The sequence below is a fragment of the Harpegnathos saltator genome, unplaced genomic scaffold, assembly GCF_003227715.2.
Source record: "Harpegnathos saltator strain DR-91 unplaced genomic scaffold, Hsal_v8.6 scaffold726, whole genome shotgun sequence".
Taxonomy (NCBI): Eukaryota; Metazoa; Arthropoda; class Insecta; order Hymenoptera; family Formicidae; genus Harpegnathos; species Harpegnathos saltator.
In genome coordinates this window covers 1,903-27,765 of record NW_020230567.1, presented here as the reverse complement: position 1 = coordinate 27,765, position 25,863 = coordinate 1,903, and the positions used below count along the sequence as shown (strand labels likewise).

Sequence of the window (25,863 nt, the reverse complement as noted above, 5' to 3'; positions counted from 1 at the left end):
TCCGATAGCTCGCCGTCCGTCCGTCCTTCGCTGACGTTTCTTTGTCGACGGGGACCGTCGGGGTGAGTTGGGTACGGAAGATACCGTGACTAAAATTCGTCCTGGAATGTTGACCTCCTCCGAGACGAGACGTAACCCGGCGACTTGCGCTGAGACGCCAAGCTGCCGCGTCGAGACGCTGGCTGGCGTCAGTCTGCTTCGGCGAGCGACCGCTCGTCGTTAACGGTTTCCTCTTCCTACCTTTGTGCTATGTCTCTTTCTCTCTTTCTCCGCATCCTCTATCTTTGCTCTATTGCCGGATCGAAAGCTTCGCCTATTATCGGTTCCGGGCCCACTCAGCCTTATCTCCCGAGTCTCGAGATACACGGAATGTCGAAAAAGTGGGACTGTATGCATGATCGATATGACCGTTATCTTTTCAAACAAACCTCCGATTACGTGTGAAAACATGAACATAAAATTCAATTATCGCTCGGAGTAACATTGTTTGGACGTAAAGCGAGAGCGGAGGACGATTCCATTTGGGAAACCGTGCGATCCGCGACACGTTGGCGCGCGCGCGCGCGCGCGATCCTTATCGAGTAAACTTAAAACGATATTTAAACTCGTCGCGATAATTGCGAAGAAACGGGAAACGGTCGTAACGGTACACAAGAATCCCGCTCTCACGGGCAGGGGAGGGAGGGGTCATCATCGTTCATTCTGGCCGCGCGATCAGAATTTCGACTACTCGAATTCGAGTCAGGCGGCGACAAGGACTTTTCGTGCGCGCACGTTTGATGAGTCCGCCGGCGAGGCGCCGTCGCCACGCGCGATAAAACGAGCCGCCAGCCACGAGAGTAGACTCCGGCGGCGCGCTACTTGGCGACCGTGGCGCCTCCGCCGCCAGCGCGGCCATGTTTGACAGTCTCTACTTTGTGTGTTTAGTATGCTGCGGTCGGTGTATCGGCACGTCGAGACGCGCCGCTCGGGACGCGACGACTCGTGAGGGAAGCGAGACGCACAAGTGGGAGAAGAAGTCCACGGTGGGGTCGGATAGCCGGTGAAGAGGGCGACGGCGGCGACGGCGGTGGCGGCGGTGGAAATCGGTGAGCACGCTCGTACGTGCGAGACCTCGTGCGTGCCAGTCGCGTTGCTGAGCATAGCCGAGTCGGAGTTGCCGCGCCGTGGTCAGTCGCGCGCAACAGTTCGTCCCGCGACGAGCTAGTCGGTTATATTCGATTCGCGTGAGCGAACCGCTGCGAACGAGTAGCTGCGGGAGAAAGGAAAGCGAAGGCAGAGGAGAAGAAGAAGAAGAAGAAGCAGAAGCAGAAGCGGAGGGTGACGATCGGGCGACGAGCGACGTAGATCGACAGGATCGACGGAGCTAATAGATTTGCTTTGTAGTAGCAAGTACCGACGACGATCTCGTTTCTCTCTCGACGTCGTCGCTCGTCATCGTGTCGTGGTGAGCGAAGAAGTGCCGCTCTCTCTCTCTCGCGTACGCACGCACGCACGCACCTACCTACGAGACGTACGTACGTACGACCTCTCTCGCCCTCCGTCGAGTTACACATCCGATCTCGGCCCGGTGCGCCGGTCTCTCCCACTATCTCTCCGTTGCGCGCGGTGTGTGTGCACCCCTTCCCCGCTAGCTCGCTCGCTCGTTCTCCCGTCCCTCGGCAGTGAGAGTATACCGCGCTGGTGTATAGCTCGCGCTCTCTCCATCCAGAGCGACCGAGCGATTTCAAGAATGTGACAGTGCGCGTCCTCGCGGTCGGTCGGTCGGTCGGTCGGTTCGCGCGACGAACGAGTTTTCGCGAGCGGTAGTAGCAGCGGAGCGGCCGACGCGGTGGCGATGGGTGCCGAGGATCGCGGCGCGTCACGGTGAAAGAGAGAGAAAGAGAGAGAGAGAGAGAGAGAGAAAGAGAGAAAGGGAAGGAACAGTGCGATAGAGAGACTGTGATAGAGAAGCGGAAGAAGGGAAAGAAGGACGGACGATGCGAGCGGAAAATGTCACTCGGTGATACGCGCGCACGGATGACGGGGAGTAATCAACGGAGCGACGATCGCGAGTTCGAGGTTGTTAGAAGAGTGTCGTCGCAGCGACGGTGCTGGTGGCGATCGTCGTCGTCGTCGTCGTCGTCGTCGTCGTCGTCGTTGTGCTCGTCGTCGTCGTCGCTACGCGGTGCCGGCGCGTTGCCGGCATTGGCGACGGCACGAGCGCGGGATCACCGGGAACGGGAGCGACGTTATCGCGTTCTTCTGTCGCGAGCGGGTCCGAGGCCGGACTACTACTACTACTACTACTACTACAACAACAACAACAACAACAACTGCTCCACGGCAACGTTGTCGCCGTGCTCATCGTTGTCGCAGCAGCAACAGCTGGCGAGAGTCGCGCCGGCGAGTTCCTGAAGAGGATCAGCGACGCCGCCGCGGGGAGATTTTCGCGGCGCGACGTCGCCGGTGTATGGTGTGTGTGTATGTGTGTGTGTGTGTATATACACACGCACAGACGTCTTACGTGCACCACGTATCCGTATTACGTACACACGTGCCGCTCGTCCGTCCATCTGTACGTGTGCGTGTGTGTGTATGTGTGTGTGCGTGTCGGTGCCGGGTCGCGAGGTTAAGGCACCGCGCGTCGCCCTCGATACCGCGACGGCCGAGGAAAGTAAAGGCCGGGTGTCGTGCGTGCGCCGACCGATTCGTTTCGTGCCTACCCTCTCCTCCGCCGCCCCTACCAGTCCTCCCCCCTCCCGCCGGTTCTCCTCACCCTCGCTTCATCGCGCGACTCTTCTTTCTCTCTCCCGTACATGTAACGGATAAGAAGAAGTGTACGACGATATACTAGTAGCAGTGTGCGCATCCGTCAGTAACCTCGGCGGTGACCGTTGCACCGTTTATGCGTGCATGCGTGCGTACGTAGGATCGTCCGTTCGTTCGCTCGCTCGTCGATTCACACGCGTGCTGTGAGCCATACATCATTGTCGTCCATGCCGTGACCGACAACGTGCGGTGACTGACGTCTACGGGTCGCCGTCGCCGCGATGCCGACAGTCGCTCGCCTTCACAGACGTCGCACGGATTGTTTGCGACAGCGGGGGGTGTCTCGCCGGTCGTAATCAAGTGGAACAGGAGCAAAAGAGGTACGAGTGTTTTCGCCAGGCTGTACGGCATCAACGGAGGCTGCAGATAATTCAGAAAAAAAAACGAAGCCCCCGAGACACAAAACAGAGGGAGAAAGGGGGAGAGAGAGAGAGAGAGAGAGAGAGAAGTAGGGGTCGCGACTGGCGGACCTAAGTCGGGACACGATCCCGAAAGAAGGGAAGGAAGAAGACAACAGTCAGCAATTGGCCGGCCCGAGAGGCGCGTAAATGAGAGTTCAAGGTCTGCCGGTAGTGGTGGTGGTGTTGGACCAGAGCACGTTTACGCGATCGAGGAACTTATTCGAGCGACAGAAGGCGAACGGGATCGACGCACGTTCCTCTTGCTCGTCTCGCCGTCGTCGTCGTCGTTCTCGGTGGAAGAAGTCGGAAATATTCCCGGCTAGGAGACACGCACATCGTTCCGTAACTACCGCGAGCCGCCGGCCGGGGAGGACAGCTCAGAGAAAGAGGAAGAGGCAGACAGGAGGAGGAGGAGGAGGAGGAGGAGGAGGAGCAGGAGCAGGAGGATCCGCGAGGGGACGCGAAACGGCGACGGAGCAGCTCTCTGCTGCGCCGCGGTGGACTGTCACACTATTTCGGGACCGTGATCCAAAGTGCGCGCGAGATACGCGCGGGCATAAATAAATATATATATACGCGAGCGCGACTGTGTGTGTACATATAATATATATATCTGTGTGTATGTGTGTATGTGCGCGCTACGTGCTACTCCACTGTCTGTGATCCCCCGGTTTTTCGCGTGTGCGCTGCACGTTCTCGCGGGAAAAAAGTGCTTTCCGTTGACAGTGCGTATACTTCGTGTTTGTTGAACAGACGAAGAAGAGGAAAAGGAGAAAACTGAGAAGGAGAAGAGAAAGAAAAGGAAAGGTCTAGCGGAGGGTGTTCAAGGAGAAAGAGAGGGTGGTCGCGGGCTACGGTCTTCTCGGGCTACGAGACATCTGAGAACTATCGGCAGAGATCGCTTCGACGACCGCGTGCGTGTGTGGTCAGCGACAGAGAGAGAGAGAGAGAAAGAGAGAAAACCCACCACTTCGCTAGTCCTCGTCTCTTTGTTTTCCTAGGCGGCAACGTTGAAAAGGACTGGCCACCAAATGCACGTACCGCAAATCTTGTTTCATGTTCATGTTCTGGAGCAAACGGACGGTGCTCACTAAACGTCTGCTAAAGGCCAAGGTCCGTGGGGAGCATGAAACCGAGTGTGAAACTCAAGAGGACTCGTCACGTATTCATCGCACTAGCAACACGAGCGGCGTTGCCGGCGGTTACGATACGAGCAGCAACAACAACAATAACAACAATAACGCGACGGCGGGTCGAGTGAGCCGGAGCAGCGCGGCGCGAGGAGGAGCAGCAGCAACAGCAGGAGGAGGAGGAGGAGGTGGTGGTGGTGCTGGTGGTGGAGCAGCGGCGGCAGCAGCAGCAGCAGCAGCAGCAGCGGCAGCGGCGGCAGCGTTGTCAACGGGTGCGCATACGGGATACGGTCGCATCAGCACCGCTACGACGACGTCCAGCAGGCTCCATCAAGGCTGCTGCGGCGGCGACTCGAGCCAAGATGACGACGAGGATCCCAGCAGATTGATGAGGTGCAAGGAGCTGCTCAAGACGCTCAAGGAGAATCAGCTGGAGATGCTGTTGAACGCCGTCGAGAGCTACGGCGCCGATCTCGGCTCGTGCGTCCTCGTGCCGCGGCAACAACAGCAGCGAGGAGGACCCGACGATCACCACCGCTCGTACGATCAGCAACACGAGCAGCAGCAGCAGCAGCAGCAGCAACAACAACAACAACAACAACAACAACAACAACAACAACAGCAATACGGCGGCAGGCCGCATCGCCATCACCCCCGTCATTTCCATCATCAGCGCTATCGTCATTATCGTCACCACCGTTCCCGGCACCATCGCTCGTCCTCCATCGAGGACGAGCAGGAGAGCTGCTCCGCGTCCGAGGAGTCCACGTCGCCGATGAGGTCGGCGGACGAGAGGTACTGCGGGAAAGCGGGAGCCGGCGGCGGCGGCGGCGTCGTCGTCGCGCCAGTGAGAGGAGGATCGTCGGCGGCTGAGAGCAGCGCACCGAGCGACCCGCACCTGCTCTGCTGCCAGATCTGGCGGTGGCCGGATCTCGAGCACTCCTCGGAGCTCAAGAGACTTCCTATCTGTCATTCCGCTAAAGACCCCGTATACATATGCTGCAACCCCTACCACTGGAGCCGGCTCTGCAAACTCGGTGAGTGCAAACCCTTCGTCTTCATCTTCGTGATACACATCCTCTTTGCTTCCCCATCACTCCCCCTCCCCTCCCTTTTGATCGAGAGGTGAACCGCCTGCGCCGGGGATGAACCTGGAAACTCGACGTCGCGAATTTCGCAACGCCGCGCTGAACGTTGCGGCGACTCACCACTCGATCGCGTCGTTTGTTTCCATTTTATCGAAATTTCGTCGTCGTCGATTTAGCGAGATGAAAAGCGGGATTTTAGTCCGGATGATTCGGAGTCTGTCCTGTCGGGAGGAGTTGGTCGAATTGCCACCGAGCGCGCGTCTTGAATACTTCGTGAATTTCGCTTCGACGTTCGCGATTCCAAATTCCTCGGCCTTTTCTATTCTAATGTCGCATCGTCGCGAATCGCCAAAATACACGAGGAACCGGGCCCGCGGCGCTGGCGTTTCGCGTTGCCGGACAGACACGCGCGTGTGTGTGTGTGTGTGTGTCTAGCCGTTGACACTGGCATAATTTAGCGTCGTGTACAGCCAGCCGGCATTGTAACGGCAGTAAACCGCAAGTCGAACGCTACTCGTCAGCTGGGCCGTCTCGCTCGGTAACGCTAACGAGCCTAAAGACCCGGGTCGGTGTAAAACGGTAATTTATTGCCGATAGACGCGAGGATTAGCCCGGCGTCTTCCACCTCGTTCCACTCGAAATACACAGACAGGCAACATACATTGCCGAGGAGGTCCGAAGTGCGTTGTCGAGCGTCAATATCGGCAATCTCCCGAAGCACAACGCGAAAGCCGAGGAGCCGCCGGGCGGCCTGAGACACGTGTTATTTGCGTAAAAAAAGAGAGAGAGAGAGAGAGAGAAAAGAAAATAAATCGCACTCCTTGAATTTTAACACGACGCGCGCGCGCAACTCTGCGAGGCTCAGGACGAGCATCGATCGCTCACGTTTGCGTGTGTCAATTATTATTACTCGCTCGAGACTCTTACGACATTAACTTCGACGCGGATAATGCAATCTAATGTGACTGGAAACGTCAACACGCATTCGACACGCGTTCGGTGATTCCTTTCTTTACGAGCAACAGGGAGCAACACTTGGTAGCTATAGACTTTCAAATGACCCATCGGCGCCTCTCTCACCATACCGAACGCGCTTTCCGAGCCTGGGACCGTGCTCGAATATGACCTAAAAGTCCTCCCCAGCTGAGAGAGAGGCGCCTGCATTGTTTGCGAACTTGGTCGCCTGCTGTTGCCGGCATTCACCGGTCGACTTCGAACTTCTCGCCATTATCGAGGAATTCTTCCTCGCGGTAGCGGAGCCGGTCGGAAATGCCAAACTAGTCGGGCAGGAACTCATTCAGCCGGCGGTCCGGGACGACAACAGATTTGCGCGTAGTTGCGCCCTTCTAAATATAGACGCGAAAAAGGAAAAATACCGGCGCTCTTGTTCTTTTTTCGCGTCGCGACGATTACGTGCGCGCGTTACGGATACAAATGTCTTACCCTGTAAAAAAGAATCTACAATCACGATAAGTTTTTTCTTTCATTAACTCACAATGCCCGAACACGTCATGGTTATTGATAATGATCACACGTCCATCTCGTGCATTTCGATACTGACGAGCAACGTATGACGGAATCCTCGACGCTCGTCTGTCGAAGATCTTTTTTCTAAAAACACTCTCAACGGAGTGCCTCTCGTCGTGCGACCGTGCGTGTCTCACGTTTCACGCAAAGAGAGCACTCTCGTTGGTTCCGAGATAAATTTATATTTATGGTATTAACCTGTCCTGTCCCGCGGCGCCGCTGACGTCCGTGTTGCGCGCTTGACGACGCGATTACGAGCGCAAAAAAGCGTCGCCGCGTCGCGCCGCGTCCTATAAAGTGCAGGAGCGAGCAGGCGCCAGCAAAACGCGACTTTACGTAACCCCGGCTGATCCCTCCTCCTCTTCCCCCCCCCCCCGGTTTACCCCGCCGTGAGGCTCGACGAGAGCGAATTCGATCGCGCGTCCGCGAGGTGCGCGAACTCGGGTCGAAGAATATCGCTTCGGTCGTAGCGACTCGTCGTTGTGTATTCTGAAGCGTTTTCTCATTTCATCGCAGGTTGGTTGTTTAATATCTTTTATGTTTGGTATTTCGAATCGTCTCCTGTATATTCGGGTATATATAATAATACGTAACAAAGCCGCTAAAGTAATGAGTAAGCCGTCTTTAAACGACACGAGCGCGAGCGTTGATGCTGCGAGAGAGAGAGAGAGAGAGAGAGAGCGGTCGTCGGTATTTGTCGGTTGCAAGGTTGAATTCGCGAAGTCGCGCACTGTGTCCAAGTAGTGCCTGAAATGCTTGTGAACAATGTCGGCAATGATCCGATACCGCATAGCCTTTATTCCGTAATTTTAATTCGGCGCGACGTGTACAGAGAGACGCTTAGACAGCTCAGACGTTGATCCGAGAGTCGCGCGCAACACGCGCACCGCGCCTTCGTACTCCGAATTACAAATGTCGAGGAAACTTGATGTGCATAATAAATGGCCGATAACGAGTTTGGCCGGTACGAAATTAACGAGCGTTAGGCGGCGCCGGGGATACGTCTCGGCCCCGTGCGCGGATAAATATTTATTTCTCGGATAAGAGATCCATTCTCGTAAGCCTCGTTAATTGAGCCGATAAATAATGCCAGCTAATTACATCGTCGTCGTCGTGGCGCGGGCGCGGGCGCGCGCTCGCGCTTCGACGAGGACGCGCCGGCGATGTTTCTGCGACGGATTATAGAGAGTTTACGTCGGTGTCGCGATAAATCGAACGCGTGCGACGGCGAGCTCGCGAGCACGAATGCATGCTGTTGCGTGCTGTCGCTGTGCGCTCACCGACGTTTAACGCGATCGAATTATAAAATCGCGGCCGGGAAAGAATCGATTCGCGTACCCCGACCGTTCCGACGATCGAAGGTGTTCTTTTGTTATTTTCCCCCGTCTTTTTTTTTTTTCTTCTAACCGCTGCGCAAGAGAAATACGACCTCTAGCGCGACGCGATCATTCATGCGCGCGCGCGCGAGAAAGAGAGAGAGAGAGAGAGAGAGAGAGAGAGAGAGTCCATCGGCGCCGCCTAATCGCGCGACGACGCACGATTCGTCACAGTCGAGCGCACCGTGGCGCGCGATTTATCGATAACATCGAGCGTGTTGCTGCTGGAAAATCGTATCGGACAGGCACGAGCGAGTCGGCGACGTTCCTCCGGCCAGAAGAAGCAACGATCGCAATGTGACTTTGTGCGCCCCCGGAGATGAAGTCACGGCGGCGCAGATGGGTGTGCGTTTCGTAATTAACAGCGTGCGAAATAACGAGAGATATTTCGGATTTCGCGCTGAGCTTTCCTCCGCCTAATAATAGCGTGCGCTCGCTCGCACCGCGAGTTATACGCATGCCGAAAAAGCCGAGGCATTTGAGGAAAGAGCGGCGGGAGAAAGCTAGAGGAAGAGAGACAGATACCCTGACCGCGATTGAAAAAGAAAAAAAAAACGACAGAGTCGCCGGCGTTGGGAAAAAAGACTCGGAGAACAAAGCGACGTACGTCGGAAGAAAGAGACCGAGAGAGAGAGAGAGGGAGAGAGAGAGAGAGAGAGAGAGAGAGAGAGAGAGAGAGAGAGAGAGAGAGAGAGAGAGAGAGAGAGAGAGAGAGAGAGAGAGAGAAGGGGGTAGAGCGGCGCTTACCAATAGCGGCGCAATCAAAGTTATGGCCACAAAAGGAAATGAATCTAAAAATAAAACGTACATTGGGCGAGTCAGTCGCGACTAGCGGAAAGACGGTGACGCGGGAGTGGGAAGGGTTAGTCGACCGACGACGACGACGACGACGACGACGAGGAGGTAAAGAGAGAGAAAGAACGAGCAACGCAACGGACAGACGAACGAACGAACGGCGGACGGTCAGAGAAAGAGCGCGAGGCGAGTTTTAGCGGACGAGCGCAGCGGCAAGAGGGAACGGGTGGCAGACTGAGGACGGGGCGCCGGTCGTCGAGCATGTGCGGTTAAGAAGGGCAGCGGCGCACCGGCAGCGGCGACAACGACGACGACGACGACGACGACGACGACGACGACGGCGGCGGCGGCGGCGGCGGCGGCAAGAAGGAGATACGCGACGCGAGCGGGGACGGTCCGTCGCGGCCGTCCGGCGGGACCGTCGCGCGGGGCGGCGAGGTGGGACACGACGACGCGAACAGAGAGAGAGGGGGCGCAGCCCGGCGCCGCTGCGTGTCATTGCTGGCGCCAGCTAATTGTCGAGGCCAGCCGGCATTAGTCGAGGAGCTGACCGAACTGAGTCGAACCCCACGAACGAAGGCAGGCAGGCAGGCGAGCAGGCAAACGAGCAGGAAAGCAGGCAGCCAGATACCGGGCACTTTGACTTGTCTCGTCTTGTCTCGTCTCGGTCGGGAAACCGCGGCGAGTCTTGCCTCCGTCGTCGGCGGAATGCGTCGTCGCGTTAAAGTAGAGCGGCGCGTCTTTCGATTTCGTTCGATGAAAATTTCACGACGGAGCCACTCGTCTAGACAGACAAAATTGAATGTTGCAATTCTGATGTCCGATAACGACGGGGGGAGTGGAGGGGGAGGGGGGGAAGAGGGACTGTTGGGCTGACGAAGAGAGAAACGAGAGTTGATTATTTGCGTGTTGGAATTTTCGTATGACGGAACTGAATTTTCGGCCGTGGAACGATTCTCGAATTCTCGACTCTCGCGCACTCGTTGTCGCGAGTGAGAAATTGGCCGAAAGTTCGGCCAATCGGGTAAGTCGCGCAGATTTTTGCGGAGTAGTCTCGCGCAAAACACGCGCCCATTCGCGCGACGCCGACCTTCGATCGTTGAAATTTTTGTGATTCACCGAAAGTTGGGCGCTGCGAAGGCGTCGGGAATCTTGGCCGCTACCGAATGTTATTATATTCTCGGTCTCTCTGGGACACACGTGTGTGTTGGTAGTTTCGACGGATCGGGAATAGGTTTCCTGGGAATTATTGAGCATCGCCGGCGCCGTTCGTACGCGATGCGCAGCGAATTCCGTAGGTACTTAAATCAGACTTCCTTGTTCAAAACACCAAAGACCTCGAGAGTGCGCGCGCGCGCACACGCCAAACGAGCTTTCGTCGCGCGACTGTTGACTATCCACATGTTCGTATTCTCGATGATATCATTTCCGTGGCGTATGCGGCTCGGAAATGCGCGTTTGTGAGAGAAAGAAAGAGACGGAGAGAAGCGCGTGATTTAGCTTCTCATCCGTAAAAGCGAATAAATCTTTGAGAAGAAAAGAAAAAAAAAACACGCCGCAAGCGCGCTCCCGAGAAAATCTCGTCGTGTACTTGACACACATTTTATTTCGTCGATTTAAACGATTTGATTCGATCTCCGCGAATATTTCAGTGTGACCCACACGCACGACGCTAACACAGATCTGTGCGATACGCGGTTAATTTAGCGTCTGTGTTGCTCGAAATAGTGCGCATATTCGTATCGCGTCGTGTAGTCGATGCAACAAAGAGCGAAGCGTCCGTTCCACATAACCGATATGCGCGATGACGAAGTAATCGCGGTGGCGGCATTTTCTCTCTCTTTCTCTCTCTCTCTCTCTCTCTCCCCTCTCTCCCTCTGTCTGTCTGTCTGTCTGTCTGTCTGTCTCTGTTTCTCAGGACGGCTCGATTTACGCGCAACATCGACTCGGATACCGAACGACCACCGGCCATTGTCAGCGATCGTCGATAGCGTACGCTAATTTCGTATCGGATCGCGGCGCGCGTGCGTGCGTGCGTGTGTGCGTGCGTGCGTGCGTGCGTGCGTGTGTTTATCGCCGCGTAAATCGCTCCCGCGGTGGCGCCTTGTTTTCGTAACGCGCCGCCGTCTTTATCTGTTTTTACATTCGGCGGCGTTCGAACATTGCCGAGACGGCCGTTAATAATTCACGCCGGCGAATCGATTATCATCGGCCGGCGGCGACAGCGACGGTGGAGGTGGCGTGCTGATGTCGTCGTTGCCGTCGCCGTCTTCGTCGCCGTCGTCGTTACGCAAACCGTCGCGCAGGTTTATATCGCCGCCGCGTTCCGGCGCGTCGTAATGTACGCGACTTTCTCCACCCCCTTTCGCCGCGGCGCGTGCATTCATTCATGTCCGAAAGTCCACGAGGAAGCGATTTCCACGTGTCCGTTTTTCCCGTTTCTCTGCGCGCGTACGACAGCGACCTGTCTTCGACGACCGCTCGCAAGCGACGAGGCTCCGTCGAAGCATTCCTCCATGTTTTTCCATCGGAGAGAAAAACGGAGACGGCATCTCAGCACCAAAAGAAAAAAAAGAAAGGATCCATGATCCTCTTTATTCATTGAAAATAATACCGATCCGATAACGTAAGGGCTCTCTCCACTGGCGCTCTTTGTCGTTCCCGACGAATTTTGCAAAACTGTCCGCGTGTCACGAATCTTCGCTTTATTGATCGCCGTCTCGTCGCGCACGTGCGCGACGTTCTCGTGCTTTGAAATCGATACGTGACGCCAGGCGGGACGAGTAGGTTAATAAGTACATTAACATTTATCGTTCGTGACTGACAATCGCGTAAACAGGCGTAGGAATGGTTTGCTTATAGAGCCGCGTCTCCTCGCCCAGAGAGTCTCCTCGACGACGACGACGACGACGACGACGACGACGACGGAGGAGGAGATGGCGGAGACACTCTCGGCGCGGCGGCCGGCTTATTACATAAGCCGGCACGGGAGCGCCGCGTTTATTATAAGTGCCTTAATTAGAGGCTAAAATATCGCCGTTTAACTCTTGCGCATCTTGTTATTCAAATCGTGCCAACTCTGGCTCAAAGTTCGAGGTGCGTCGATGAGTGACACGCCGCGCGCCGCGCGCCGCCGCCGCCGCCGCCGGCGGCGGCTTTTATTAAAGCCCGACGACGCCGGCGGCAGCCGGTCGGCTCTTCTCCGCGAGTCTGGAGGGATCGGGAGAAGAAGGAGAGAAAGAGAGACGATCTCCCACGTGTGTGTAGGCGCGTCAAGCGCGGCCATTACGCGTCGGCGAGACGCGACGCGAGGCGACGCCGTCGCGCCCGTTATCGTCTAGGAATTTCGGCGCGATTTCTCCTGCCTGCAAGAAGCGACGACTCACGCACGCGGCCGGCGACACTCTTCGTGTCGTATCGCACCGCTCGACAAATATTTCGTATTTTCTTTATTTTTCGAATAGCCGGCCGCGCGCTCGGGCCCGGAGATAACTTCCCCGGATGATTCTCTGTTGTGTATCCGGTGAGGCGCTTGTTACTGTTCGCGGGAACGAAGCGGGACCGATAAGAGCGATCGATCTTCGTTGACTTTGAACTCAAAGGTATTCATGCTCTGAAGCAACGTGTCTTCGAACAAAGCCAATCTTCGAAGTGACGTACTCACGATCCATCCCTCGTTCCTTAGACATGTTTTTTTGTGGATTTGTAAAACGCTCGGATTGTAACATCGATAATACATGATGAAGTGGCCGATCTGTGTTATCGGCGTCGTGCATGTTTTCCGGCGGAATTCATTTCACCGGGACACTCGTATTTGCGCGAAGAAATATTGTTCAGGCAAAGTCGAGTGTCCGGATAAAGGCTAATTGAGTAGCGAGCTCGTTTTGGTCGCGACGGCGAGTTCCTCGAGGATGCAATTACCTGTACGTACGTATCTCGGCCATGTGCTGCGAGCGACGGCGACGGCGGCGGCCCGTTGTTCCGTTTTCTTAGGTACGAAGCGTCGGGTTACCTTGACGTTTGAGATATTCGCGCCTCGGTTTGTCCTCTATACTTTCAGGGCGATACGTAAAAGGACGAAAAATGGCATACCGGTTTCGCCGCTGCGCCAATAATAGAACCCCTCGCCGCTTTTGGAGCTGGACTTCTCTCTAACGGGCGACCGCGTCGTCGTCGTCGTCGTCGTCGTCGAGCGCGCGCGCGCGCGCGCGTGATACTTCGCTACGTCGCTCCGTCTCTCCGCCGTCGTATGCCATTAATTCGATTTAATCGAAAGCCGCGGGGCCTTGGGTCCGTTTCTCAATGCCCTCCTCCTCCGCGAGCGGCCGATACCAGACACCGAACAAGTTCGGCTGAAAGTGACGGAAACGGTAGTATATACGGGCGGCCCGGAGACACGTTATATAAATCGTTTAACGACGCCGCCGCCCCCTCCTTCTCCTCTGACAATTGACCAGATTTGTACTACAGATTACAGATAAAAAAGTCTCTTAAAATAGAGATAAAATTGTTTGCATACGCGAAATAAGGTGGCACCTTACATCTAGATTAATGATAGCGTGCTCTCTCTCTCTCTCTCTCTCATTCGCTTGAATATTTCTGACGTGTCGATGCAAGCAACTGTCACTTTTGATTTCAGAGTCGCCGCCACCCCCGTACTGCCTTATCACCGACAGACTGAGACCCGAAGGTGAGTGTGTCTTCTTCTCGTCTTTCACGCCGTAATCAGGAGTGCCTGCGACGTATGAATGTGTGTGTGTGTGTGTGTGTGTGTGTGGTGTGTGCATGCGCGCGCGTGCAGCGAGCGTGTGCTTCGTGCAACCATGCCGGCGATAACTCATGTTTATTGCTTGTAAACGTTTACCGTACAAGCAGCGAGGTTCGTCTCTCCTAGCGCGTGTTGTGTCTCACGACCTAGCCCAAAGCAAGGTTAGGGATAATCCGGGACGAGAATGCGCGACACCATTTCTGTTTCTCGGCTTTTCGCGCCGGTGAAATCCCGGCTTACAAAGTCGACGTGTAATATATCGCACCCTATGGTGAGGTCATTCTCACAACAAGATTAAGAAGGTGAGACCAAACTGCTGCTAATCGCGGTGATCGTTGCGTCTTTCCTCTTTTCTTTTTCGTCTTTCTCTTAACACTCACATTAAATTCGCGATCTTCCTCCGATACGGTCGCTGACGAGTCGAATTAGCACGCCGACGGGTATTCGCGTTCGCGCGCATCGATAGAGCTCGATAAACAAGATCGCAGGTGTCGGTGCGTTTCTCTCGGCGCATCTCACTGCTGCGACACCGTGAGAATCTACACCGCGGCGTGGATACACACACGACGGGGTGTGTCCTCCTAGCGCCACGCTTTGCGGGCGATTCCAAAATCGACAAGTCAAACATCCTTGATGAGAACACAGCGGGTGCGCTCGAGAAAAGTCGCGGACAAGCGCGACTGCAAAACTGACGAGCGCGAGTATCCTCATGGGAATCCACCGGCGGTGCGGTGGGAAAAAGTCGAGCGAGTGCGAACGATTGAAACGAAAATCGAGAAACAGCAGCAGCGTACACACTTGCTCGCGCGGTTGTTCGCGATCGCAAGTACGCGCCGCTGTAAGCCGATCCTGTTGATCGCGATACGCCGATAGGTTTCATGGTATCGCCGTTTCAGCGGTTGATCAATGTAACCGCCAGCCAATATCGATCCACCGGATTGGAGACTGACCGATCACGCGCGCTCGCGCGAGCGCGAGCGCGAGCGCGAGCATCGTGATGATGCGAGAAGCGTATCGATATTCAGCGCGACGTAAATTCACGCTTTTTACCCTTTTACGCTGGCGAGCAGTCTCGGGATGAAACATTATCCCGCGTCGCGCGAGACCTCTTAAATCGCGAGATCGTGTTCCCCGACATTTAGCCGGCGTTTCCTCGTGTCTAGTTTATCGCATATTTTTTTCTCAATCGACCGACGCTCAAAGTCACATCGCGACTCGCTCGTCAAGTCTGCCGACGTGATTCTCCTCCGCGGAAATTCGGCCGACGATCGAAAGCGCGAAAGCGAAAAGCGAAAACAGCGAGGAACCGCGCTTCGTAACTCGCAGGAAGACACCGGAGCGAGATGTTCGCGGCGATATTTTCTGCCGACTACGTCCACCTCTCTTCCTTCTCGCTTCCTCCTCTCCCGTCGCGCGCTCTCCTCGTCTCTGGTTTTGACTGCCGCCTCCTGCGTTTCTCCCTTTTCTCTCTCTCCCTCTCGCTCGCTCTCTCTCTTTCTCTCTCTCTCTCTCTCTCTCTCTCTCTCTCTCTCTCTCTCTCTCTCTCCATCCGCGTCCGATCCTAAACTGGTTCTCTCGGGATCGACGCGAGCGAACGAGCGAGTGAACGCGCGCGCGCGCGCGCGGATCGGCTCTCCGGTCATCGATAGATTCGCCATCGCCGCCGCCGCCGCCTCTTTCGTTCGTCGAGAAATCTCACCGCTGCGGCGGCGGTTCTCTCTCACGAGAGAGCTGGTTGCGCAATTACACGCAAGTGTAACCACTTGTCGTCCTCTCCCGATTCCTCCCATTCATCCCGGTGTCCTCCTCCGAAATATCGTTGCGTGCGATCGAACCGAGCGAGCGAACACGTCCAACGTCGTCAGGGTTGTCGTCGTCGCGGCTGTGTACTCTCAGGTTAAACCACACTACAGATATCGACTAACGGACGTCGGCGACGTGCGAGGGTATTGCGTTATATCGTCTTGTCCTTCTTCTTTCTTTTCCTTTCCTCTCTATTTCATCCTCGACGGTTGTTACTCGTGAAAAATAGTCGATAGCGTAAGCGTCTCCGTCCGGTCGGCGTTACCGCTGGCGCGTTTGTGTGCCAAGCATAATATGACGAAATAATAGCGCCTGCAGCTAGGAGAACCGCGCGTTCGTTCGCCGACGTGATATACGTGTATGCGTGCGTGCGTGCGTGCGTGCGTGTGTGTGTGTGTGCGTGCGTGTGTGTGTGTGTGGTGTGTGTGTGCGCGCGCGCGCGTCTATAGATTACGGTCGGACGCACCAACACACACACACACACATACACACACACACACCCACAACGGCGCGGAGAAATACTGCCGAGTACGCGCGCGCGCGCGCGGTGTGTACCGCCCCGAGGTCAATACCTCCTGTCGATAGAGAGGACCGCGCGCGCGGCTCCCCGCGTATTTATATAAAGAGGATCCAGCCGCGAGAGAGTAGGTCCGGCGTTCTTGAAGGTATTATTAAATCCGCAGGGCGCGTTATAAATACGGACCCGGCCGCCTACGTCGTCGCCCCGATCGAGGTTGGCGCACTTGCGCTTAAACGGTCGCGACCGAACGTCTGTCTCGCTCGGCTGCGCGACTTCGAAATTTGCAGGGCCCTCTTTTTTTCCTCGCGAATCGAGCTTCCTCTCCAATGTCGATTTTTCGCCGTCGATTCTACATTGTACGTCTACGTAGCGTCGTGAGCTCCGCGTATAGTATATACCGCACGGACAAAAGCGGTTGCTTTCTTCACGCTGCTGCTGTTCGTCAAACAGCCGCGAACGCTCGGCTGCTCGCGGCTGTTTTACGCGCGTGCCGCGTTGCGACACGACGTTGAGCCGCTGGAGCATCGGGAAACGCGGGCGTGCAGCGCGCCAAGTGTGGCTCTCCTCTCGTCCTCGTGCGGAGGGAAGCGGAGCGAACGCGGTGCGTCTCGGGAGCAAAGTGACTCCGCCGTAAATCTGTCTTTCGACCGCGCGAATTTACGCCCGGTCGCGGAAACTGGGCCATCGCCGAGGCGCGCGACGACGACGACGACGACGACGACGGCGGCGGCGACGACGACGACGACGACGACGACGACGACGACGACGACGGCGGCGGCGACAGATAAAAGTCCGCGCCGCCGCCACCGCCGCCGCCACTTGTTGCTGCGCGCGACGCGTTCGTACCGCGAAACGGAGATTCAGTCGAATTGACTGGAGGGCGTTCCGACGGAGAGGTTCCGCACGAGGAAACTCGCCTTCTCGCGTTCATCGTGAAACAAAGAGTCGGAGGGAGGGGGAAAGAGGGTGGCGGATTAGCCGGCGGGGAAAAACACGCGGCCATCACCTCGGCGCTTTTCCGAGCGCGAGCGCTTCCAAGTAATTGCACTTTTACCGATTCCTTGCTATTTATTTATAATCCCGCGTATCTTTATTATTCAATTAGACATGGAATAGATAACATTATCTGCCGGGTATATTCCAAGAACCACCTCTTTCCCCCTCCGCGACGATGTTTCCTGCGAATCTCGGCGGGAATTGAGCGCAGTTTTAATCGATAGACGACGTTTCTTTCGGCTGTCCTGTTTCCGTCTCCGCTAAGAGCGTGTCCTTATTACCGGAAAAAAGCAGAAACGACTGTGGGGATCCTCGCGGGGTGTTCGCGACTCGATGACTCGATATTCGTGCGTTGTCCGCTCCGTGTCAGATACGGAGTCCCACCGGCGATTGCGCAAATTTCAACGAATACGACGAAGGACAACGCGCGCCGCACGAACAGTCCCTTTCAAACGCGCGCGAGGACAAGCGTCGTCGAGCTGCGTGCTGGCGTTGCTGCGCGGCTCGTGTTTTTAATTCCTCTCTCTTTTTCTATTACTATCTTTCTCTCTCTCTCTCTCTCTCTCTCTCTCTCTCTTTCTCTTTCTCTTTCTCTCTCTCTCTGTCCCTCCGTGATTCGCGTCACTAGGCTGTCTGATTTTCGTAGCGTCCCGCCGTGACGCGAGTAGAAGCGTGAAGGATAAATTTCCACGCGTGACCTGACGATCTTTTGTCTCGCGGAAAGACGAAATCAAAATAGAATAGGAATGCGATCAAACGTATTCCGAAGAGCGTGTCTCGTCATCTCGATCAAAATTCACTGCGTAATTCACACATGAAGGACTCGAAGAGAAAAATTCGCGCTCGGTTGAACGGTCCACGCTCGTCCGACTTGAAGACCGGAACGAACAAAACGCGAATATAAAAAAGAAACGATCCCAAAAAAGATCGACGTAATACTTCGCCGGGAATAAAATCCGCGTCGCTGAATGAATTTCCCGGGACGATCCGCCGCCGCCGCCGGTCTCGTCGCCGGAAAGAAGGTAACGAAATGAATGAAATGCGCGCGTGCAAAGCAGACGCATGCGCGCGCGTCCTCGATAAGAGAATTGACGACGCTAATAGAGATCGCGGCGCTGTCGAGAGTCGCGAGCGCGCGCGCGCGCGACCGTTCGGTACTTTCGTACACAACCTTGAGAGAACGCGAGTCCCCGCACGTAAGCCGCGCCGCGAGAGGTTAAGGGCACGTATAGGGCCCCTTAGCGCCGGCCGAAGGGTGGGGCTGACGTACACCGGTAATACGAGGCCCCGAGAACGGAGCGGTGGGCGCCTGTCGCCTGGCTCTTATACGCTTGCCTACCCGCTCCTTCGGCGTCCTTGATACATCCCTCTCTCTTCCCTCTTTCCTTCCTTCCTCCTCCTCGCTGGTCTTTCTTCTCCTCTTCTCTCTCTTTCTCTCTCTCTCTCTCTCTCTCTCTCTCTCTCTCTCTCTCTCTCTCTAGCGAGAGCCCCCTTTCTCCCCTGCTCCGTGCTCTCGCTTCGCTCGCCTCGTCTCTCTCTCTCTCTCTCTCTCTCTCTCTCTCTCTGTATGTGTGTGTGTGTGTGTCTTTCAGCACCTTGGCCACTTTGATCAAGAGAGAGAGAGAGAGAGAGAGAGCCCAAGCCCAAGCACGCATTCTCCCCTCGTCCCTTCTGCCCTTGCACACACGACCCTTCGGCTTCCCTCTGTCTTCTTCCTCGTTTCGCCCGGCCTCCTGTCTCCCTGCACGCTCCTCTCCGTCATGCGCGCGTTGGTTTGTTTGATTTTACCTTTCCGTCCGAGCACACAGCGCACGCAGCTTCCATTTATTCCGCCGATGACGAAGCTCTAAACAAACTCGGTGATTTCGCTCGGAGTGAAACGTCGCGTAGCCTGAGCCGCGCGAAAGATACACGAGGGCTCGGGGAGATCGCGACCGATCGCGGCTTATCGTCGAACTTCGCCGAGAGAAAAGATTGACCTGAAATTCATCGGGAAGTCTGTTATTGACGGAGCTATGCGGTAGGAGCTGCATACTCCGTATAATGAAATCTCTCCCTCTCTCTCTCTCTCTCTCTCTCTTCTCTTTCTCTGTCTCCGTCTCCCCCTCTGTCCGTCTTTCTCCCTCATCCTCTCCGCTCCATCCTCCTTTCGCTCTCCTCTCGTCTCCGCTCGACCGCCATGAATCGCCGCGATCAGCGGGAGTGGCTCTCTCGCATTCCGCTGCCTCCTTCGCCGTACCGATCTCGCGCCGGCAGCGAGTTGTGACCGGACCGAGAGCACCGACAGAGAACGAAAGAGAGAGAGAGAGAGAGGGAGAGGGAGGGAGAGACAGAGCGCGTTCGCTCGCTCGCTCGCTCGCCGATTTCCGGATCGCAGGAGCCCGACGAGATGATGCCGTCGTCGTACGCTTTTGAAGATCCGCCGGCGAGATCCTAATTCGATGCAGCTTTGCCCGCTGCTCGTTGTCGACGACGACGACGACGACGACGACGACGACGCGATGCGCAAGCACGCCACGGCGCATTATAATGTGTGACGTCGGTCAGTCTCCAATGTCACGACATTCAGCCTCACAACGACTTACGTTGTGATACGATACTCACGATTTAGCGAAACGGCAACTCGCGATTGGTTACCTTCTCAAGATGTATGCATCGTTTGCACGTAAAAACGGAGAACATCTACGATGGTTATTCTGAGGCTCTTAGACACTTTCAGTCGCGTGAAACGCGTTAAACGGTCTCTCTCAAAAGTCTTCTTTTATTAAAAGAAAAAAGAAAACTTTTTACCTAAAAATAAAATTATACCATCTTTTGATCAACCGAAAGATAGTATAATCGCAGTGCTGTCGTAAACATTTTCTTGAGTTAATATCTTGGGGGAAAAAGGCGAGATCGATACTCGCGAGTATTTTTAGAAGTGACTTTCCGTGAAGCGTATAGTGATAACCCGAGTCGAAATTTTCATGTGCGCGCAACGTTTCGGCCGCAGCGGATCTGCGCGAATAACGATACTTAACGTCGTCGTCGCCGTCGCTGAAGAGAAATTATCATCGCGACGTCCCTTCCCTCCTCCTCCGGCCGCGGTTTCCCAAGCTAAAGCTCATAATTCACGAATCCGCTCACCTTGGTGGGTGAGCGCGCGCGGTGGCGCCGTCGCCGTCGCCGCCGCCGCCGCCGCCGCCGCCGCCGCCGAATCTTCCGCGTGGCTATATATTTTTGCAAACTCGGCGGTGACACTATCTCGCAGATTCGCGCGGCACTTAACGGCTTACGGTGACACGCGTAATTCGCGGAATTATATTTACGCTCCCTTTGTGGAGTGACGCGCGTGCCAAAACCGCGCTGCGAGCTCTCCCGTCGGCCACTTTGTAAATAAATTGTATTTGCTCGCGTCGTCGCATCGGCCGCACCGATGTGACACCGGGTATAATAAAAGCCCGCGGGTTCGCGTGTCAACTTGTGTTCCTTATCGGACAAATATTTGCGCCATCGATCGTCCACGCGCGCGCACCTCTTCGATTGTTTGCCGCGGCTTGCGCGTCGGAGTTTCCGCCACTCGGGAAAATCCTGAAAAGCGCGCAAGTCCGATCCGTCTGCGCAAGGCGCAGTCGCGAATCTCGTAAAATTCGCCGAGGTAATTTCGTCCGGAGGAATATTTTTTTTTTTTTCTTTTTTATCGTTTCGAATCACTGAGAGATTAATATGGAAGACAATTTAAAGAGATGAGAAGACGTCCGGAGAAATGTCTCGCCGATGAATAATACGATACGTTTCCGACATTTCAGCCGTTTCATCGTTATTAGATTCGGTATTATCGGAGTTAATTTCGTCGCGACGGGGACGGGAGAAATTCGCTCGAGGGGAAAGAGTTGGGTAAGTTTCGGGTTCTATTTACGTAACAACCGTGCGGACAGGCGCTCGCGTGGGAAACAGGATGGGTGTTTTGGCGAAAGGAGGAGAAGGAAGAAGAGACGACAGTCGTCGTCTCCTCCGAGAGTTCGCCCGTTGCGTCGACGAGCGGCACGGCCGGCGCGTTTTCGAATAATTCCGTCCTAAAAATAGAGGACTGTCTTCTAAGATCCTTGAAGCCCTCTCGCTCTTAGCTCTCGCCCCGTCCTCATCGCTTTCTAATGTTCTTGGGCGCGACGGCAGGAAATGCTTCTCCCGCAGGAACGAGCCTGTGGAATCCAAAAGGTATGCGACCGCCCTCTCGCTCGACTTGTCTCTCCTGACGTCATCCTCTCTTTTAGTGAATGGGTCCGGCCTTCTATGGTCTATCTCTAAAACTATTAATGTGCCATCGATCCTCGAAAAGGCCGAAAGAAAAAGAAAACAACTTTTGTCCTGAGACCTGAGACCTTTTCTCATGGAAGCGCCTCGCTATTCGCGCGACGCTCTCCTTCGAGATATCTATTTTGGAAACATCTCACACATTTTAACAGGTTAGGTTTTAACCCTTAAACCGCAACCATCTCGAGTCCCAGCCGTCGACTATGAAATTATCACGTTTAATTTCACGCGATTGCAATTTCATCATTTCTGACGAAGTAAATTTTGTAAGCTACGTGCGATTGTAAGCGATGATACAAACGGCTTTCGTTCAGCGCGTTGAAAGGACTATTGTGGGCTGAATTAAAGGGCAAGAAGGAGTGCTGCGACGAGAGGTTCAGGAAAAACAAAAACGAACGTCGGTGAGCATTAAATCGGGCGTTCGCGGGCCGTTTACGAGGAAAACGGATAGATTAGCATTGTTTCGCGCGAATTAGCCGGTCGGTCCCGTCCGTTACACACGAGACCTTTGCCACGGCGCGCGGCGAATAAATTATCCGTCCCGGGCGAATCATTATTTTGGACGATTCTGTCACCTCCTTTGTGCCGCCGGCGCGGGAGGGAGAGAGCGCGCGCGCGAGAGAGAGAGAGAGAAACGCTCGAATTTTCGCGAGGACTATGAATCACGCGTCCGCGATTACCTTGGCCGTTTCTGTCTCGGCTCGTGAAAATCGTCGCGCTTAATTATCGTCGCGCCGCGCCGCGCACCCGCCGCGACGAGCGATCATGAATTCTCGCGAATTGTCGACGCCGTTAATCGCGGCGACGACGACGCGAAGACACTGCTGGAGAATCAAGAGTAGCAAGTCCCGCGTTGAATCGTTTTTCTCTTTGCGATAAATAGACGAGAGAGAGAGAGAGAGAAGGAGAGAAGCATCTAATTCGTTGCTCAGTTCGCCTTCCCGCCGACGACCTCGCGCGTCCGCGGTATCAAGGCGCGTTATTAACACCCGCTGAGAATTCCTGTAATTTTCGACACGACGCGCCTCTCACAGACGAATATCGCTAGCGACTTTGCGCGCAAAGAAGAATCAAATCTAGATCGTTCGATAATGCGAAGAAAGAACACCGCGACTAGTGTCTATCACGACAATATGTGTATGGTCTCTTTTTCTTTTTTTTTTTTTGTAATTATTAACGTTACTTCCTCCAGTCGCACCGACGCGGTCTATTATTATTTTTATTAATTAACTGCATCTGCAAAAGATCACCACGTGGAACTTCGCTGCCGGTATTTTCGCCGGCAAGTCTTGCACGCGACGCGAGATTCTCCGCGTTCCGCGCGCAAATCGAAGCCTCTTTCGCGTACGACAACAAACCTTGTCATATACGCAATGACGATGCATTACGTTGCAATATTGCTCGTGCGATTGCCGCTTCGTTTCTCGCGCGTCCTTTTCTCCCCTCTCGTCTCCCTTGGGCACTCCAGATCGATTGCAAACGGTCGATCACGCATGTGTGCTTTCGTCTTTGCGGAGAAAGAGAGAGAGAGAAGCGAGGGAGAAGACGGGAGTGTGCGAGTGTATGTGTGTGTGTGTGTGTGTGTGTCGCGGGAAAGGAGACAGGAAGAGAAAAAATGAGGGGCAGGGAGAGAGAGAGAGAGAAGAAGAAATAGTCCCTCGCGCGAGGAAAGCTTCTCAAGGGGTTGCCGTTTATTTTCAGATCGCGCGCCCAGCGAAGGGGATCAACGTCGGTGCAAAAACAGCACGCCCCTGCCACTTCCCGGCTCGCTTACCACCAACGGAGAAGGTAACTATGTCCTCAAGGTTATACGTATCCCCCATATGCTCTCGGATCTTGCGTCGAGAGATATACGAAGCATCCCGCGAGGGTCTTTATAATGATAACGATGACGACGACGTCGGCGGCGGAGGATCGTCGAGATCGTCGGATTTCGATCGACCAGCTTTTTCAGGAAAAAGCGAAACGATCTCTCGCGCGTGTCGCTTGTTCTCTCTCTCCTCGCCTTGGACTCGCGAATGATCGCTCAACCGCGCACGAGATTCGTCCGCTTTACGTCACTGATCGACGGCGCCACGCTCCTGTCCACGTGGGTAACCTTGATCGACGCGCCGCGATCGATCTCTTCTTGCGTTTCGCGACGGTTTTCTTTTCCGGCGGGCGATCCGTGCGACGGAAGTTCACGAGGGCGAACTCGTACCACTGGGCGACGGAATTGTCCGTATCGAGGGAAAAAAAGAGAAGAGCAGGAAAAAATTCACGTCCCCGGTATCGGAGTAGCGGCGAGGGAGAGGAGAGTACGACGGGTCTGGCAATTTCGCGCTCGATGACACGCGATTACGATTGCGACAATGATTTATCCGCGCCCATCGGCCCGCGAAATTTTCTCGAAAGGCCGGAGTGATGCATCGCCGGCGCGGCGCAGCGCGACGCACCGAAGAAATTTCCTCAGCACGCACGTTCCACGGGGCTGACGCGCGCGTAGGTTTTCACGCATGACGCACCGCGCGGATCGCGGACTCGTCGTTTTTCGGGCCGCTCTCGGGCTCTCGCGCTCTCGCGTTGCTTCGTGGAACGCCTGAAACGCTTTTGGCCCCGGTCAGAACGAGGAAAGCGAGCGACGAACGAACGAACGCGCTGTTCCCTCGACTGCCCGACGACCACGCTCGTTTCCCCGCGTTGCATTCCGCTCGCGACGTCGTTCGATAATTCTCCGTTGTCGCGGGACTTTTCTCTCTCTCTCTCTCTCTCTCTCTCTCTCTCGCGACGAGACGGAAACTGGAAACACGGACGATTACAATAATAAAAAAGAGACGCGCGACGGGTCTTGAATGTGTGTTGAAAAACATTCGTACGACGGGGAGCGACGTCTCGCAAGGCGATTGTCCGTTTACTTGTGTAATTATTAAGCCTACTACAGCGGTATTTCTTTCACCGCTACGCAAACCAGAGACGCGAACGATTCGAGCAGCATGGAGAGACACGGTCTTGAGAGATAGAAAAAAATTTTGTACGATGGAAGTTTTATACCTCATTGTTACAAGACGATTGTTCGTTTACTTATAATTATCAGGCTCGCTCGGAAGGTATTTTAATGGATAAAGCGTCGATCGTACCTTGAACAGACATAATTTGATCCGTGGTGGAAGGGTTCAAGCCTGGAGCGTGTGGCGTTTGTTCATGCTCGATCGATTGCGAATTCCCACCGTCGTCGTCGTCATCGTCGTCGTCGTCATCATCATCGTCGTCGCCGTCGTCGTCGCCGTCGTCGTGGTAGCCGCCAGCGCTGGCGGTGGAAAAGAACGAACGATCGACTCGGGCGAGGAACGTTCGCGACGTTGACGACGTCGCGGTGGAGTTTTCCTCCCGTACGTGGAGGCCTTTACTTTTACTATCTGCCTTTGCCAATGCAAAGGCCACTGCTCTGACGACGTCAGACATTCCCAAGCCGGCAGCAAATTGCGTCTGTGCCCGGCGCGTACACGCGCTCACTCGCTCGAGCTTCTCGCGATTTTACACGAGAGAACGAGATACGGCCGGCGACGACGACGAACGATGTCCGCTTGTCGTTTCGTACGCGCGCTTAACGCGGGAGTGGCCGGCGTAGAATGCAATTTGCGCTAGGGCGTTCCAAAATCGAGAAGACATCTCCGCCGTACCGTAATAGCCCGGAGCTATCAAACGTTGCTTTCAAGCAAATTCTTCGGCTGTGTCTCGGGGTCTTTAGACCGGCGACTTAATCGCATAGACTTGTCGTCGACATTCTCTTCGTTTACATCGCTCGCCAATTGTTTTCCTTTTCTTTTTTCCTTTTTGTCGCTTTGGTTCTCCTGTGTGTGCTGGCTGTACGTAATCAAAGTTAAACGCCTGCGACGTGAGAGACGATTAATGCGGGGGGATCACCGCGACGAAAGACGGATACGGCACATATCTCTTTCTTTTTCCCGTGCCGGAGGATTTCCGAGATGGCTTTCGTTTCGAACTCGCGCGCTGGAATTCCTCCGGGGTTTAAGAGCGCGCGCGACGCATCGCGCACGCCCGATCTGTCGCCGGCGCCGAGCAGCGATTGCCGGAAACGAGAATCGTCGTCGTCGCCGACGCGATTGCACTTTCGTCGGCTTAGCGCGCGTCACGTATATTCGCGCGATACTGCGCGAGGCAATATAATACGCGATACGTGAAGTTTAGAGTCGCCGGGAGAGGATGGCACGGAATCATAAACACGCGCACGGTCCGTCTTTTTATTCGAGTCGGTTATAGATAGAGCGCTGCTTCCGGGAGAGCCCAGAAATATCAGCAGCCGATCGCGAGCGAGTTCCTCCGACTCGCAACCCGCCTCGCATCGAAATATTCCG

General features: G+C 55.1%; 1 protein-coding gene across 3 annotated transcripts in view; it reads left to right on the top strand.

Moving 5' to 3' along the window:
- LOC112590148 (mothers against decapentaplegic homolog 7-like) overlaps window positions 1-24,692 on the top strand; it is a 37,578-nt gene extending 12,886 nt beyond the window's left edge. For all 3 annotated transcript variants that reach the window (XM_025305939.1, XM_025305938.1, XM_025305940.1), the window contains 3 exons: window positions 928-5,379; window positions 13,768-13,818; window positions 23,210-24,692. In XM_025305939.1, the coding sequence (XP_025161724.1) occupies window positions 4,269-5,379; window positions 13,768-13,818; window positions 23,210-23,388 (1,341 nt within the window). In that variant the 5' untranslated portion in view covers window positions 928-4,268 and the 3' untranslated portion in view covers window positions 23,389-24,692. The remainder of the gene's footprint in view (window positions 1-927; window positions 5,380-13,767; window positions 13,819-23,209) is intronic.
- The last annotated feature ends 1,171 nt before the right edge of the window (window positions 24,693-25,863 follow it).